Source organism: Coloeus monedula, assembly GCF_965178545.1.
Source record: "Coloeus monedula genome assembly, chromosome: 6".
In the NCBI taxonomy this organism is placed as follows: Eukaryota; Metazoa; Chordata; class Aves; order Passeriformes; family Corvidae; genus Coloeus; species Coloeus monedula.
The window spans coordinates 48,826,672-48,842,330 of record NC_138786.1 but is presented as its reverse complement, the minus strand read 5'-3'; the positions used below and the strand labels follow the sequence as shown (position 1 = coordinate 48,842,330).

The 15,659-nt window shown below is 36.7% G+C and overlaps 1 protein-coding gene across 1 annotated transcript; it reads right to left on the bottom strand.

Annotated features, from left to right (window-relative positions):
- Positions 1–1,746: 1,746 nt before the first annotated feature.
- On the bottom strand, positions 1,747–15,630 carry CPSF2 (cleavage and polyadenylation specific factor 2). Its single transcript, XM_082283615.1, has 15 exons — positions 15,586–15,630; positions 14,853–15,038; positions 13,235–13,394; positions 13,046–13,151; positions 11,404–11,533; positions 10,960–11,075; positions 10,220–10,407; positions 9,517–9,807; positions 8,319–8,419; positions 7,794–7,994; positions 7,043–7,195; positions 6,265–6,490; positions 4,392–4,691; positions 3,288–3,422; positions 1,747–3,148 (listed from the first exon to the last, which is right to left on the bottom strand). The coding sequence occupies exons 2-15, from the start codon at positions 14,999–15,001 to the stop codon at positions 3,056–3,058; spliced, it is 2,349 nt and encodes a 782-aa protein (XP_082139741.1). The 5' UTR covers positions 15,002–15,038; positions 15,586–15,630; the 3' UTR covers positions 1,747–3,055.
- Positions 15,631–15,659: the final 29 nt, after the last annotated feature.

Here is a 15,659-nt window from a genome sequence, read left to right as displayed (position 1 = left end):
GCAAGTTGTAGCAACAAGCACATCTCAAATGCTGTCACAAAACTGTTAACTCTGACAGAATGCTGGGCATCCTACCTTTCCATTTAGAGCATATTTTAAGAAGGGGATCTGGTTAAGTCTAGATATTATTGAAGGATGGAGAAGATTTTCAGCTTCACTTCACCTTCACTTCATATTGTCGAAGTAAAATGATTAAAAATTAAACTGTCACAAACAATGTTATTTAACTCAGGGTTATAAATTAAGCTATGTTTTGATAATAGGAACAGCATAATAATTAATGCTAGAATTATTTTTTTATCATTAGAATTCTGCTTCTGCATTCCCTTAATCTTTTAAAACGTGTCTTCGCATTCTACTACAGAGGTACAGGAAGAAGAGACTACAAGAGCTAGGATTTACCCACAAGTACTACAGACTTTGGGGATGGAAGGCAGCAAGTTTCCACCTTTCCTGTGTCTCCACATACCCTTGGCTCTTCTTATCTGAGGAATTTGAACTATCCAGGAGCCTTGGAAGGAAATATTTTTAACTGGTGAACACCAAAACTAGGTTTGACGATAATGTTCTTACCCTCAAGGGCAACAGATTAGCGAATAAGAAATGGTACTCTTTGTCACATTTTTACTGTTAATGAAGAAAACATAGAAGTCAGAAAATACAACTTACAGATCGTGGCAGCACTGACATTTTGTGAAGGTAAGCAGAAATTAATCTTTTAGCTCAAATACAAACAAGAACCTGACTAGTAACTCTGAAAATTATACAGAGAAGTTCAATTACTGTCTAAAGCAAATCATAGTTAAGAACCTATCAGGGAACTGACAGCAGAATAGGCAAAATTAATGGGTATTGGCTTCAGCTGCACACTGCTTACAAGCACTGCATGCACAGCTGAGGAGCACGCCTGTCCCATAGCACCAGTACAGCCTGTGATACATTTTCTACAGATGTCCAGAACTCCAGTCCCAGCACTCAGCTGACTACTGTCACCTTGCATGCCAGCTTCCTAGGTGTGATTTCACACTTCAGCCACCCTTATGCTGAATAGACTAAAATAAGCAGTTAGCTGTTTTGCTTATACTTGAGACTTTTCCTCAGTGATAGCACTAATTTGGGGGTCTCTGTCAGCACACACTAGAATTTAGTGACTGATAACACTAAAATTTTGTTGACCTTAGCTGGTTTTGTATCAGTAGGTTAGAAAAACAAACAAAACTGATAGAAAGGTTTATGATCACACTGTGTTGTCTTTATCTTTTTCTTAAAAACAGCACTATTTTTTACTTCCTAAGGGGTTTTTTCTTTATTAGTATATTCCATGCAGGTGTATGTAATCCCATCCTAAGCCCTCAAGGTAAAAGTCCTAGGCCAATATGATTATGTACAGAGTAACTCACTTTATAAAAGTTCACTAGTATCAGCAACAATAGTAATACAATAGTATTCAGCAACAAGTGTTCAGCATCATATAGATTTACATAGCATTGCTACAAAATGTGAGCATTTCTAAGAGGTTCTGGTTGCCAATATAAGGGAAATACACATTTTTCTAGACTGTTAAGAAAAAAACCCAGAAAACTGAGCCATCTAGTTATCCTTAGCTTTTCTTTGTGTAAGAAAATACATTCTCACTCCACATTACATTTTCAAGTTTTTTACATTTCTAGTATATAGTTCTACCAGATGTTTAACACAGTCTTCACTTTTAAGTTACTATTTTAAACAGAATAGTCTGTAGGTCAGATAGAAAATTTTTGTAGAGAATGAATGACAAAGTAAATTAGCTTTCCATTGATAGCCCACAGGGCTATTTTTTGCCACTTTTTCAAAAGGTTTTATTTAAGCATACACACAAAGAGCATATATTACATTGCTGTTTGATGTAAAAAAGCAAACAACCCTCCACTGCCAAAGCTGGTGTTTCACAAATGGACAGGGAAGCAAAGGATTAAACAAACTCAAGAGGCCATTTGTTTTCATAAGTTAATTTCTGAGAAATTAATGAACTCAAAACTGTGCTTATCCTCACCTAAAAAGGAAGGTCAATTCCTAGCATCAGCAGCTACAATAAGTCTCACTGTCAACTAGAACAGAACATGGCACAAAATTATTAAATACATCACATGAATGCAGATTTCAAGAGAAAAGATCTTCTTGAACTTGGGTCATGGGACTCTGAACAAACAGCAGTGCATGGATAAAGGCTTTAGACTTTGAAAAGTATTAAAATCAGAACTTGGAAAAGGTTTAACAATTGGCATAATTTTGCAAGAGCTAGGAGTTACAAATTCTGTAAGTTTGTGCAGAAGTTACTTTGAAGCACAATTACTGCATTTTAAACTGCCTGAAAATATCATCCAATCTTCCTAGAGTAATTGCCCAAGTAATTTTTTTATCTTGCAGATTAATACTTTCATATAGAATATGAAATGCTGTTTCAGAACAAATCAGTAAGATGGAACAGATACAGCATTAAGATGCAGCCAGATCAACACTGGGGAAACTTTATGTAGTCTAGCTTTAAGTGTGCTGTTAATAATGTACTTCAACTAACCTCAAATTAAAAACAGAAGATGAAAATATTTGAGACTGTTTCCCAAATCAAACTTACTAAAAAAACCCCCAAACAACCGAAACCAAAAACAACCACACAGAAACCAAAATGAAGAAAACCAAAGAAACCAAAGTTCTTTATCACATCTTATTTAGAACAGAAAAAATGACTTTTACATATTTTGTACTCTTTGGCAGGAAATCTGTGAAACCAAAACATGCCCTCACAAATTGAACCTTTCCTGAGAAGTGTTCATAGATTCATTTAAAATGTGTTACGTGGGAGATGCCAAGTTGTAACAGTTTAAGAGTCAACTACATGGAATGTACCAATAGATTTATGAACAACAATAGCAGTTACTTACATGTTCATGGCAGCTAATTTTTCTTTATGAATTAGATTTCCCTGTATAAATTAGAAAACTACAAAAAGTCAGAACTGGGAGAAACCTCCATGGTCTGTAAAAGTTCAAGTGAAAACACCTTTGCAGCACTTTCCTTAGACAATAGCGTATTGTTCATATAAAAGGTCTCTTATCCTATAGAAGTCCTGGCAGAGGCAGCCTTCCAATCCAATGCGCCCTGTTTCAGTCTGAAACAAAAGACATGTTTCAATTTATTATCTTTACACTAATGAGGAGCTTATTATTAAAATAATATTTTAATTTATTACTAAAATAATACATATTATAATATTATTTGCCAAAGAGATTAAGATACAGAAGACCTACCCTGCGGACAGCCACCAGGTTGTTGCACACAAGCACTCCTCCTACAAATTCAGCTTGTATACCTTCTCGCAAGAGAACCTGCTTGAAGTCAGACAGTCTTGGCTCATTCATAAACACAGACTGATGTCCAAGAACCTTCAAAACAACACACACAATTTTACTACTTCTATTTAACACCTTACATTTTACCAAGGATCTCATTATTGCATAGGCAGCAGTGCGGCCTCAACTAAAGGACTCTAAATTAGAAGATTGGCTCTATTTCTGTTCACCTGCAGCAATATATCTTCAGGATTGAAAGGCCTTAGAAGTTACCCATCAGGTGAAGCAAAAGTTTTTTCTTTGCGCACGTATTGAAGACAAATGGAAAGCTGACAATGAAGATCCCTCTTCCAAGCCATGCTATGTCAGGGACTGAGCTGCAGTGAGCTGTACTGCTGATCAGTACAGGGTGCTATGATGGTTGTCATTAATCTGAACAGACTTTAGAGTTGTCTCCATAGTTGTCCAGCTCCCAGAACAGACTACATTTAGGACTGTGAAACAGAGAATCTTAAAAAGCAACTCTAGGATTCAAAAGTACTGGAATCATACAAGAGAAAGATAAAACAATATTTCCTAAAATGCAAAATATTTTAAGAGTAAGGGTAAATTTGTAGAAAAGATAAATATAATGAACTCTCAAATCACTACTATAGAAGCAGACATATGAATGTCAAAGATCTGTATCTCAAGTACATGAAATATTTTCCATAGCATTAACAAAACATTATAAAATCCAAAAGCGACTAACACTAACTAATTTCTCTGTCTGCAAGTACTAATTACAGATATGACACGCTAATCAAAATCTTATCTTCATAAATATATGATACTGTATGCTAGGCACTGTTAATGCATGCAAAAGATCATCCTCACTGAAAAGCATAAAAGCTGAACAAAGAACAGCACTGGGTTAACAAAGAGAAACCCAAACATGAAAACCCTGTTTCAGTTAGGCTTTCATTTGAGTAAGATCACAGTATCAACCTCTAAGCACTAGAAGAAGACAAATGAATACAGAGGTCTTTATAAAAGAAATCCAGACCAGCATCATTTCTGTACCTCATGAGGTGGCAGAGGTTCCAAAGTAGGAATGATCTCACTCTCCTCACACATCTCCTTGTCATCATCACCAAAGAGGCTTTTCATGGCCTTCTGTTGTGCAATCACACTCGAGTCTGAAGAAGGCACGTCCACTTGCATCTCTAAGTCTTCATCTTCCCTCAACTCTCCCTCTTCCAGAATAACTCCAGTATCCACTTTTGAAACCCTCATGTCCAGAACACCATCTATCCAAGCCAACTCGGCATCCTTGGCTTTACAGAACTGAAGAGAGCTGACAAGAGAATCTTTCAACCTGACCTGGGTTGCACAAAAATAAAAGTACTATTAGTTTCATGAAAAATACAGAGTTCTTACTTCAAGCATTAAAGATTAGCAAGTTTCTCTTCACTGTCTCTCCAATGGGTTTGGTTCATGCACTCTTGTGGAGAGAAAGGAAGGAACTGGTATCACCGAGGCAAGATACTTTAAAATTTAATATGTGTAACACTTGTATCACAACTTAAAAAGCAGCAGAGATCAACACCTCTCTCATCTTGGCTAAAATAAAAAAAGAACCTACAGAACTGCAAACCCGAGTCAAATTTACAGCAAGAGCAATCATTTCCTTTTAAAAACCAGGAACCTTTTTTCCAGCCAAGCTGTCCCTCGGTTGGCCTTAGCAAATTCAGAGAAAGTTTCTATAGCTACAATTAGGTTATTGATGAATAGTTCCAAATTTCAACCCTCCAAAAAAATTATCATTCATATTTTATTGTAAGAGAAGATGTTGTAAATATGAGACTTTTAAGTGTCCTTACCCTGATTCCTCTGGTGGACTCTAGGACTTTAATCATCCTTTAAATAAAGCTCTACTCTTAGAGATTGTTATGCACATTAGAAGGTCCATGATTCCCACAGCGCAATCAAGGCTGCAACTGTGTGAAAGACACAACTACCAACGACCCACCCATCCTACAGCACAGCCCACTCTCTTATAGTTTTAAAAAGCAAAAAAACCCCAACAACCAACAAACCAAACACAGAAAACATGCTGTTTTAAGGCTCTCATAACTAGATAATTTTTAATAATGATTTTTTTTACTTCCTAGAGAGTAACAGTTTTCTCTGGAAAGAAACAGAAGTACCTCTTTCAACAATTCTACCAATGTTCTTCTACTAACTTTAAAGAACAAAGGAATAAATGACTACTGCAAAAGTGCTTGTGAAAGACTTCCCTCTAAACAACTTCAAAAATTTAATTGGGACCATACACAATTTTCACACAATTCACACAAGTTATTTCTTATTTATAACTTAATATATTGCATTTAATTTTCATGGCTAATACAGAGCAATACATCATCATAACCTCACTTTCCAAGAATCATCACATTAAGTTTTTGGGGGGTATGCGTGTCTTACTGTTTTTATCATTAACTTGCTCCTAACTTTACATGTTCAACCTTAGGTACTATTTAAGTATCAAGAATTTTTATTTTCTAGCTCTTTAAGGCTCCATTTCAGATTCCAAAGAGAATCCTGAATTGCAGCTAGTATACAATGGTATTCTAAATTTAGGTATTATAAATTTATAAATCCTTCAACAAAGCAAACTGATGTCCCTGTGGACATGAACATTGCCTTCTGCACTACACACTGATCTCACATTCAAGCTTTCAAACACTTATGAATAATAAGCATCAGGAGAATGCTTGTCTAGAAGACAGAAAAACACCACCAATGCCTTGATCACACAAAACTAACTGTACACACAGGTAGTACAGCTAGTGCCACCTCTCCCCTCCCAAAGAGCAGAGGGCAAATTACATTCTGCCCATACAGCTCTACTACAGTCCACAGTAGTTACACAACTAAAATTCCAGCACCTTACCTGGTAAATATGAGTTTCACTTGTAGCATCTACAGTTTCATGAAGTTTGGGCATGTAAACTTTAATATCTTTTCCACCAAAAGCTCTGCAACATTCTGCGAGGTCCTGACTGGCCTCAGGCGGTCCATGGACAATGACCAGTTGTCTTGGTTTCATTTGGTTAATAATTTTTTTAATTGAGTCCCCATCTGAACGTCCTTCATAGTCAATGTATGTAACTCTGGCTCTAGTTTGAATTGAGAAATCCAAGAATAAGATGTTTTAGTTTAAAAGATTAAACCTCTTAGTGCTCCAAAATACTTCATTAAGGTATTTTTTAATTATTCTACATCAACAAAAGCTGTCAGTACAAGGTATATTACGGATCTGTAAAATACAGCTGTCAAATATTAGCGTGCGTGTATTTAACACTATACATTCACATAATTCACTTACACAGTTTTCAAAAAAATAAGTTATCCATGAAAGAAGCATATTTGAATATGTTATCCTTTTAACAAAACATATGTATCTATGCTAACACACTATTGTATTATTTCTTCTACTTCTTCCAGTTGTCTCCACAAGACAGGGAACAAACCACATTTCTTAAGAGTAGGGAACCGTAAGACTGTTGTGTGCTCCCAGAAAGACTAGTAAAATTCAGCTTAGCTTGGGGAAAAAATAAACAAAAATCAAGACCTTTCCCACTTTCTTAAATCCAAGCTAGCCTTTTACCCAATTTGCACTGTAACCATGACACCATTCTAGGAGAACTGACGAGAATAAAGTCACTCACTTAATTTCCATAGATTCTGTTGCAGAAATACATTTGGTAGGAACGTCTGATAAATCCTGGTCCATAGGCTCCTCTCCATTTGTCAAACCAGACTCTAATTTGCTTTTTTCTTCTTCTGTTGCTTGAAGTTCTGGAACTAGAAAATCCTCAGGTCTAAAGAATGAAAGGCATTTTGCTTTTTAGAGTAAAACCGAAGCACTACCTAATATAAAAACAAACAGTGCTGACTATTACTACTAAGATCCTTTTGTAACAGCAACGTTACTACATCTGCCTTCACTATTTCCATACTTGAACAGAGCTGATTTGGAAAATATGACTTTCCTATCTTAAGAAAGAACTTGAATAACTTATGAAATACTAGCAAATCAAGCATTTCTAGCAAGTATTCCTTATGCAAAGGAATATCACTAGATTTTGCTAGGATGAACAGTGTTTTTTCACCTCACAAATTTAACATTAAGTGTAATTTAAAGCACAAAAAAGTCAGGTTAAAAGAATTTTAAATCTTCTATCTCATACAATTTAAAAAAAAAAAAAAGCCTGGCGTAAAAATGCATCCTAAGAGGTGTGAACACAACAGTGGAGATCAGCACTCTGCAGCTTCAATTCTATCATAAGCTTCCTGTAAGACTTAGCAGTTTGAAGAGCATATAACAATGCTGCAAAAGAGACAAAATGTTGATTTTAATTCCTTCTAGTTTTTGGTTATTTCAGAGATACTACATTAGTATACATTATCACCACATACTTGATAATTTCACCATATTCATCCCATTTAATTCTTTCTTCAGGAGCTGGAAACATTGGGTAAGATTTTTTTGCCTGTTTGAAGAAACTTCCTTTCCGGCTACCTTCACCTTTCATCATCAAATCATGTTTGGTCTTATGTAAAGTTGGCTGATCAATATCCTCTTCAGCATCACTCTCATCACTGGAATCGATATCTGCCCTGAAATGACATTCCAAAAAAACCTAGCACTTCTTTTTTTTTTTCAAGTTTCATATTACATAAACACACTGACCTGAAAATTACAGCTGACATAACACTAACCAAGGCCAAGGGCAGTTTATGTGTCTGAAAAAGAGCTCACAGACAAAAGGCAGATGAAACTGGGTCTATCAGAACAACAGATTAAAAACAACCACTCCTGATTCCTTAGTGCCCTCAGAAAAGTCTACTGAAACTATAAGTTTCATTTATCCCTGTAAAGAGTTGAAGGAGCAGAATAACCTCAACTCTGATCACAACAGCAGAATGAGCAAACACACTTACTCTTTAGACTGCTCTAACTTCTTAGCTGCTTCTTTCTTTAGTTTCTCCTTCTCTAGGTATTCTTCAAGTTCTTTTCCTTCCAACTTGACACGTTTTCTCAACTGCAGATAGAATTAAAATTAATTTTATTGTGAGTAGCTGACACAACTTTAATACTTCTCTGACATGCTGTTGACAAGAATGTTTGTACTTAGGTATCAAGGGCAAGTATAAATTGTATGTCACATACAAGACAAGACTATGACAAACATGCGGCACCTTGGCATGGCAACGTCATGATAGTGTTAATTAGTATAGTCTACTTTAAAAGGAAAGCATTTCTAAAAATACTAAAATCAACTGAACTTCCCAGAAATTTCTGAAAATGTCTTCGGGAAGTATCTCTTCAGTAAGTGAAGGCAAATACTCTTAGATGAGCAGTGGTTTTTAGTTTTTCTATCATTAACATCAGCCCAAAAGAAGCTGGAAAAGTCATCCTAGCTGGCAAAACAATAGTAGATTTCATCTCTTGTTTTCTGAGTACAGGTCACTCTGAATAAACTGAATTCTAGTGATAATCTAACACTGTAATTCAATGCTTTCAATCCAATCTAAAACTAAAATAAAGCTGCGTCATCAGTATTGAAATAATCACTGCAATCACAGGGACTTCCATATATTAACAGTGTGTACCAGAAAGAAGTAGATACAGGTGTAGAGATTATTAAAAACAATTTGAAAGCATGAATAGCAATTCATTGTCTCCTAATTTCCAGCATTTACTTATCTTTCTAATCCTGGTGGCATGTATTATACTAACTTGACTTGCTTCTCCCCTGACCCAAACCTGGAGTATTTTCCAGCAAGACTAACCCATCATATGTGGTGATCCGTACATCAACTGCAAGCAGACTTTTTTCTATTATAATAAAAACACAAAGGTAAGGGTTGTCTAAATATTTAAAAAGAACTTCATGCTCAGGTCTATGGAGTATTAATTTTGCCACACTATGAAAAAGCATCTTACAGTTCTCACTAAGAGACCTATTTTTATGTAAATTTATCCACAATTTAATAAATATGCCATACACTGATTTCAGGTTTCTCTCCACCACTAGAAGAATTTTCAGAAGATCAAAACGGAAACTATGATCAGTTTTGCCCATATGACCCCAGATGGCCCACAACAAAAACTCAGAGCTATAGAGACAACTCTTACCTCAATATCTATAACTTTTTCAGAAGGATTATCGATCAGGAATCGTGCTAATGTTCCAGGTGTAGTGCGGTAAGTTAAAATTATAGAGTTTTTGGAATCCTGGCACCATTGAATGAAAAGATCTCTAGAAAACCCACACTCCAAGTCAGGCTGACTGGCAAGAACAACTTTTGGACTAGGCACTCGAGCCAGATCAGACAGACTGTGACATAAGGAGAGATGGCGGAACTGAAAAGGGTTATTTCTTTTGTCTTCAAAGCACCTCATCAACTTGTCACTCATCCATTCAACCTAAAACATGTATTAGAGAAAGTTATCTATATGAATACAAGTTCTTCAACAGTACAAGCCTGACATGAAGCACAAGATGCAATATGCCCATGATTACTTCAGTATTTCTCAGCAGGTGTAGAAATAACATTGAGCATAACCAACACCAAAACAAGTACTTTAAGTTCTCATTTTTAACAACTATAAACTATGCTAACAAGTCTTATCATAAAAACAGAAATCAGTGTCAAGAAACATGCCCACTATCAGAACTGGACTCTGCATTACTTGATCAAAAGAGCTGAGACACAAACATGCACTACAGAATAAGGACACTCCCCCAGCACTTTGCCATTTTTTACCATTAAAACGAAACGCTTTTGCATAAATGTTTCATTACACTTCATAATTGGATTTTAAAATCAAAACAAACCTGAGATTTAGAGAACTCCACTACATTGTAGCTGACGTTATTCAAAAGAGCAAGAGAGTAGACTCCTAATCCTGCATCTTTTGTTCTCCAGATCTGATCAAGAAGCTGAGCAAGCTCCAGAACTCTGCCCGCTGTATCCACTGCTATTAATACATTTCCATCACCTCGTAATGTCTCCAAAACATTAGCTAAGAAGAATTAAGAACAAAACAAAAACCTACTTATACTTGAACCAAAGTTAGGTTTGTGGTGTGGCTTGGGGCTTTTGTTTGTTATATGACACTAGCAATCATATTCAAAAGCATACTGAATAATGAAACAAATGAAACTTCAAAGGAGATCCAAATCCACACTTCCACCAAAATTAAAGGGAGCTGGAGTTTTCTCAGTAGCTCTGAAGATCTCTCTGCCTTGGTACTTATTTCTTTTGTCTTTTTTTAATTAAAAAAAAAAAGTAAAATGGAGTTTTAAAAAAGAAAGTGCTGAGGAGAGTAATTTAAAAATCCCTGAAGAGATTTACGGATACTGGGTAAAATATCCTGTTTTCAAATACAGTTCACTGTTGTTAGGAAAACATTTAACTCACAGGATCAGGATCATCAGAAAAGAGTAATTCAAAACTTGTTACATTTTAATAAGGGTTCTTAAGTTTAAATGCTGATGAATTTCTCATAGAAAAATCATTTATAGTGGCTAATAAACCACATTACTGATATTTATGAAGCCCAAACAATACATACTCAGCAGCTGTTCATCCCTTTGCTTCCTCCTGGGTTGTACATAAGTAGCATTAAATGAATCTGTAATAAGCAATGAAGGCCTGCTCAACATTTCCAAGGAACATCCATTCAAATGGCTGTGGAAAAAAGGCAAAATCTCAGTTTTTTGCATTTCTATTTTAAAAGAAAAAATAAGGCAGCTAGCTTCCAGATATTTGCATGTACAGAAATCAAATTACTCAGCTACTGAAAGCTTCCTGCTTCAAATTTGCAAATAAATAAAAATGAATGGAATAAAGAAACCCAGAGCTAATGCTTGCTTCAAACTGATTAATCTAGATGCAAATGAAATTAGTGGTCTTACTAGAACTGGAAATGCACTTCTGCTTCCACACCTCTTTATCACCCACTAAATGATACACACCTAACACAGCTAAGAACTATACATTGCTATGTTGAACTTACATCTCCCTCTTGTGGTTGAAATCAACGGCATAAACAATTTCTTCCTCCCCATCCTTGACAATCTTCCAAATTGTGCCTCCTATCATGTGACCAGCTGGCAATGGTGTGATTGACAAACCATGTCCTTTGCCTACAAAGGTTTTCAGTATTTTAGGTAGATTACACATATTATAATCCATTACTCTGAACAAGAGATAGTAACTTTAAACAACTGAATGCCTAAATTACTGCTGAGAAAAAAAAGTCAAATGAAGTACGAAAAAGCAGTAATATCTGTCCTTCCCATCTAACCAGTAACGTCAAAACAATTTGCAATTCACTTTTATATTTCCTCCAGAATAAAGAAACTAAAGCAAAGATCACTTCTTCCCTCCATCTCACACTGATACTACTCAGAGGCACTGTAAAGTAACACAACACCGTAACGTAAACAATAAATTATATAAAAAACACATCACAAGAAAGCAAGCACACTGATGAAAGCCAGGACCCTCTCTGGGACAACTCTAAATGTTTATTGTATCATTCACTTTTGAGGTACTTAGAAAAACTTATGTAAATTACACAACCCGGAAGGTTTACAGAATGACAAACACAAGCCAAACCATAGCAGGAAAGGTGTTCATGTGCTGCAGTCGGGGATAACAGAACTTTTCAGCACCTGATGCACTTTTAAAATGCACTGTTGCTCCCTGTCACTGATACCAGCCTGTATCTTTGTCAGATTAAAATGAGACCACCCACGACAATTACTCACTGACTCTGCTGCATGAAGTGCACAGTAATAATTAATAATTCTACATACATTATCTTCTTAAATGCCTCCATCGAGTCTTTTCAAATCACCTCCATTAAATATAAAAGAAGTAGGTTGTTTTAAAAAAGTTGTACACTAAAATGACTCATTAGATGTAAAAATTGCCAGCACAAACATAGCCTTGCTACAACTATCTTGAAAAGGGGCCTACAGTCTTTCAAGGATAACATCCTCTTTCTATTTTACAAGTAAGAAGGTAAGTATTTTGGCAGCACTATTCATGAACCTGTGAAATACTTTAGAGACAAACTGCTGGTGGTCAGCTTGTATCTGTCTCTGTTCAAGAAGAGTGTTTTTATTTCATTCTGATCTTTACATTCAACACAAGTGGAAAGCTGCTGATTGTCTGGTTGCTACAGGTCCCCGCAATAAGCTATACTGAATATGATCTGAGTCAGTGAAGATCTCCCCATTAAATCCCCATTACATGCTGTAACTTCATCTCTGCAACCTGCTCTAGAAAGTTTTCCCTTGTGTTACTGCTTATGAACAGTTCTGAGATATCTACCACTAGACATAAGTAAATGCTTTTAACAGACATGAGTAAATTTCAAGAAAAGCTACAAAAACACATAAGAGAAACAAACATCTAAACATTCTTTGGCATTACCTCCTCCGCATTAAGTGAATATTCTATCCATTTCTAGATACAATTGCTGAGGCAAACAATTCAGCTGATACAGGCTGATATGGGCTAATGAATTCAGCACTGCAAAACACACAGTATTTCAGAACATACTCCCTTTAAAAAAGTTACTTTAACTCTTAACTACTCTATTGCCTTTCACTAGAAGTAATTTCTTGAGGCTTTGGTGACAACTTTACCTTTCAAGTTCACAATCTGAGAAAACTTCAGCTGTTGTATCTTATCAAAGGCCGCATCTACATCATCCAACGTAAAGAGTGTAAAATCTTCAGTATTATGACGGGACTAAAACAACAAAGAGGTACAGAGCGTTCAAACACTCCACCATAACAAAGATGTTGTGTATGAAAATATCAACTTAAACATACCTGGTAGAGATCATACATAAACATCTGTCCCATTTTATATACAGGAATAGTTGCATAAATGGCACAATTCAATCCCATTTTTCCAACTGCATAAGGAAGTGCACCAAGGTGTAGAGGATCCGGGTGGGAAAGAAGAACAGCATCAACCTGGTGTACATGCCTGTAAAAAGAGGGCAAACAAAAGCCATTGAAAGGAGTTCTGTATGGTTTTGCGTATCTCCTGTTAGGGCTATTTTGAGAATACATACACAGTCTGAATGCCAAACAATGAAACTTCAACCTTTCAAGGTTTGGAACAGTTTTAAAAATCATAATTAAAAGTTACAGGTGTTTCCTAATGTTCAAGTACTTAAAAACACAAGTGATTTCAGAAAGCATAATTTTAAGATCTGGAAGACATAAGTTTCACATCAAACTCCTAATGAAGAAGACCTTAGCAAGTATGTGGACACCAGAAAGCCACTGAGGGACCAAAAATCCTATCAGCACAGATGTGCTACAAATTGTTTATACAACTAAAAACAGACTACAACTTTTTCTTCTCATGAGAAAGAACCAAGTAACAGGACCAAATACACAATAATCCTCAGACTAATAAACATCAAATCAAAATATATTTCTTTAAACATAGAAAAGATCAAACATATTGTTTAAGAAAAGTAGCATATCCATTTGGGGGATTTTATTACTTTTGAAAACAATTTTTTTTCTTGCAAAGTGTTGCATAAAATTAGAACTTAGACTAAAACCTTTCTATGTATCATAATTGAAAAACTTGAGGGCATAAACCATATGTATTTCACCAATGAAAATACAAGTTGGTCTGACAGCTTTTTGTTCCCTTGCACAGGAAGTGGGGCACACACATTCTTCTCAATGGCTGTTATGAAAAAGGGAATTTTATCTAATTGCTTCTCAGATAAGACGCTTGAAAAATTTTATAAATTGTCCTTACTACCTAACAATCCTCAGTTAAAAGATTCCAAACACTGCCAAGTGTGTCAGTGCTATAAAACTAGTATCAAAAAGCTTAGTTTCTTTCCCAAATTTCTATGTTTCGGTTCTAACTGAAACACAGCTCCTTGCTGTACACCTGCAGACGTCCAATATTAAAAGTCTAGGGAGATTTTGGTTTATAGGGTTTTTTCACTTTGCAGGGCTGGTGAACTGACAGAAGGCATTTTCCTGACAGTCCATTCAACTTGAAACAGGAGGCAAGAGTTGAACCGCTTTGCATTCAGCCTACATACACTAAGGCTTCCTCTCCCATTTTAAACTTAGTTAACTGTTCTAAATTAGTTGAGAGCCATTCTCCCACAAACTGTGTCACATTTACACCGGTAAAAACCAAACAAAATATCCAAGCCAAAACAAACATGGAACAGTTTGAGAATTACAGTTAAGAGACACAACTCACTGGACTGACAAGAAAAAAACCCCAAGTTTTTGCGGGAAATGTTTCAGCAGTGTGATTCCCTTCAGGTAAAACACACACAAAACAAAAGAACAACTTTGGATTTAGCAACACCATACATTATACCACTGCATGGAATTTCTACAACTTTCAAGACAGGCCAAGACCTATTTTAAAAAAAGGTGTACGAACTGAACTACTTACTTCCTCAGAGAATCAATAATATCCATAGAAAAGTTTTCATCCCAGCCACAGTCCAAAAGAAAACGAAACTCATCTACTTGCAACAGATAGCAAAGGGCAGATTCCTCCTGCACCCCCGAGAGCGTAGTCAACTTGATAATCGATGTCATTTTCCTCTCCAAGTGCTTACTCTCCAAAAGAACTAATCTGTATGGGGGACAAAATGTTTCATTGACTAACACAAAGAAAAAGTCCATTTACTTAGATCTAGCTTTACACATTCCTGAAAATACGCAGGCTAACGGTATTAGTACTGCTCAATAGAGCTGCTGGATACCAAGTAAGTCCAAGATGTTAACATTCGACCGTTGCAGGTCTTCTGTTATTAGGAAGTGGTGGGGTTGTTTTTTTACAATATACATTAAGAATAATTAAAAAGAGGATCCCTAGGAGCAGCACAGTTAACAGCAGCTTCACAGAGCTGGATGGGGACACCCAGAGATGGCACATCCAGGGCCGCGACTCTCAAACCCAGGGCCTGCCCGACCAGGGGCACAGCGCGGGGCGGGCCGGGGCCTCCGCGCGAGGGCTCCGGGGCTCCAGCGTCCCACCGGGCCCCGGCGCCCAGGCCTGGCCTGACGGGGCGAGCCTCGCCGGGCGGGGACGGCGTCACGGGGGACGAGCCCTGCACCCACTCCAGTCCGAGACGAGGAAAACAACGGGGAAGAGGAGAATGGTGTGAAAGAGCGGATACCTGCTGCCCTCAACCACCCCCAGCCCGTGCCGCGCTCGCCGCCATTTTGCGGGAGGCGGGAAGGAGGGGCAGCA

Coding starts and splice junctions, on each gene's coding strand:
- CPSF2 (XM_082283615.1), bottom strand. CDS start 15,001: ATGACATCGATTATCAAGTTGACTACGCTCTCGGGGGTGCAGGAGGAA. Junction 11,534..13,045: donor TCAGATTGTGAACTTGAAAG/GTAAAGTTGTCA, acceptor AAACCTTTGTAG/GCAAAGGACATGGTTTGTCA. Junction 3,423..4,391: donor AACCTCTGCCACCTCATGAG/GTACAGAAATGA, acceptor GTTGTTTTGAAG/GTTCTTGGACATCAGTCTGT.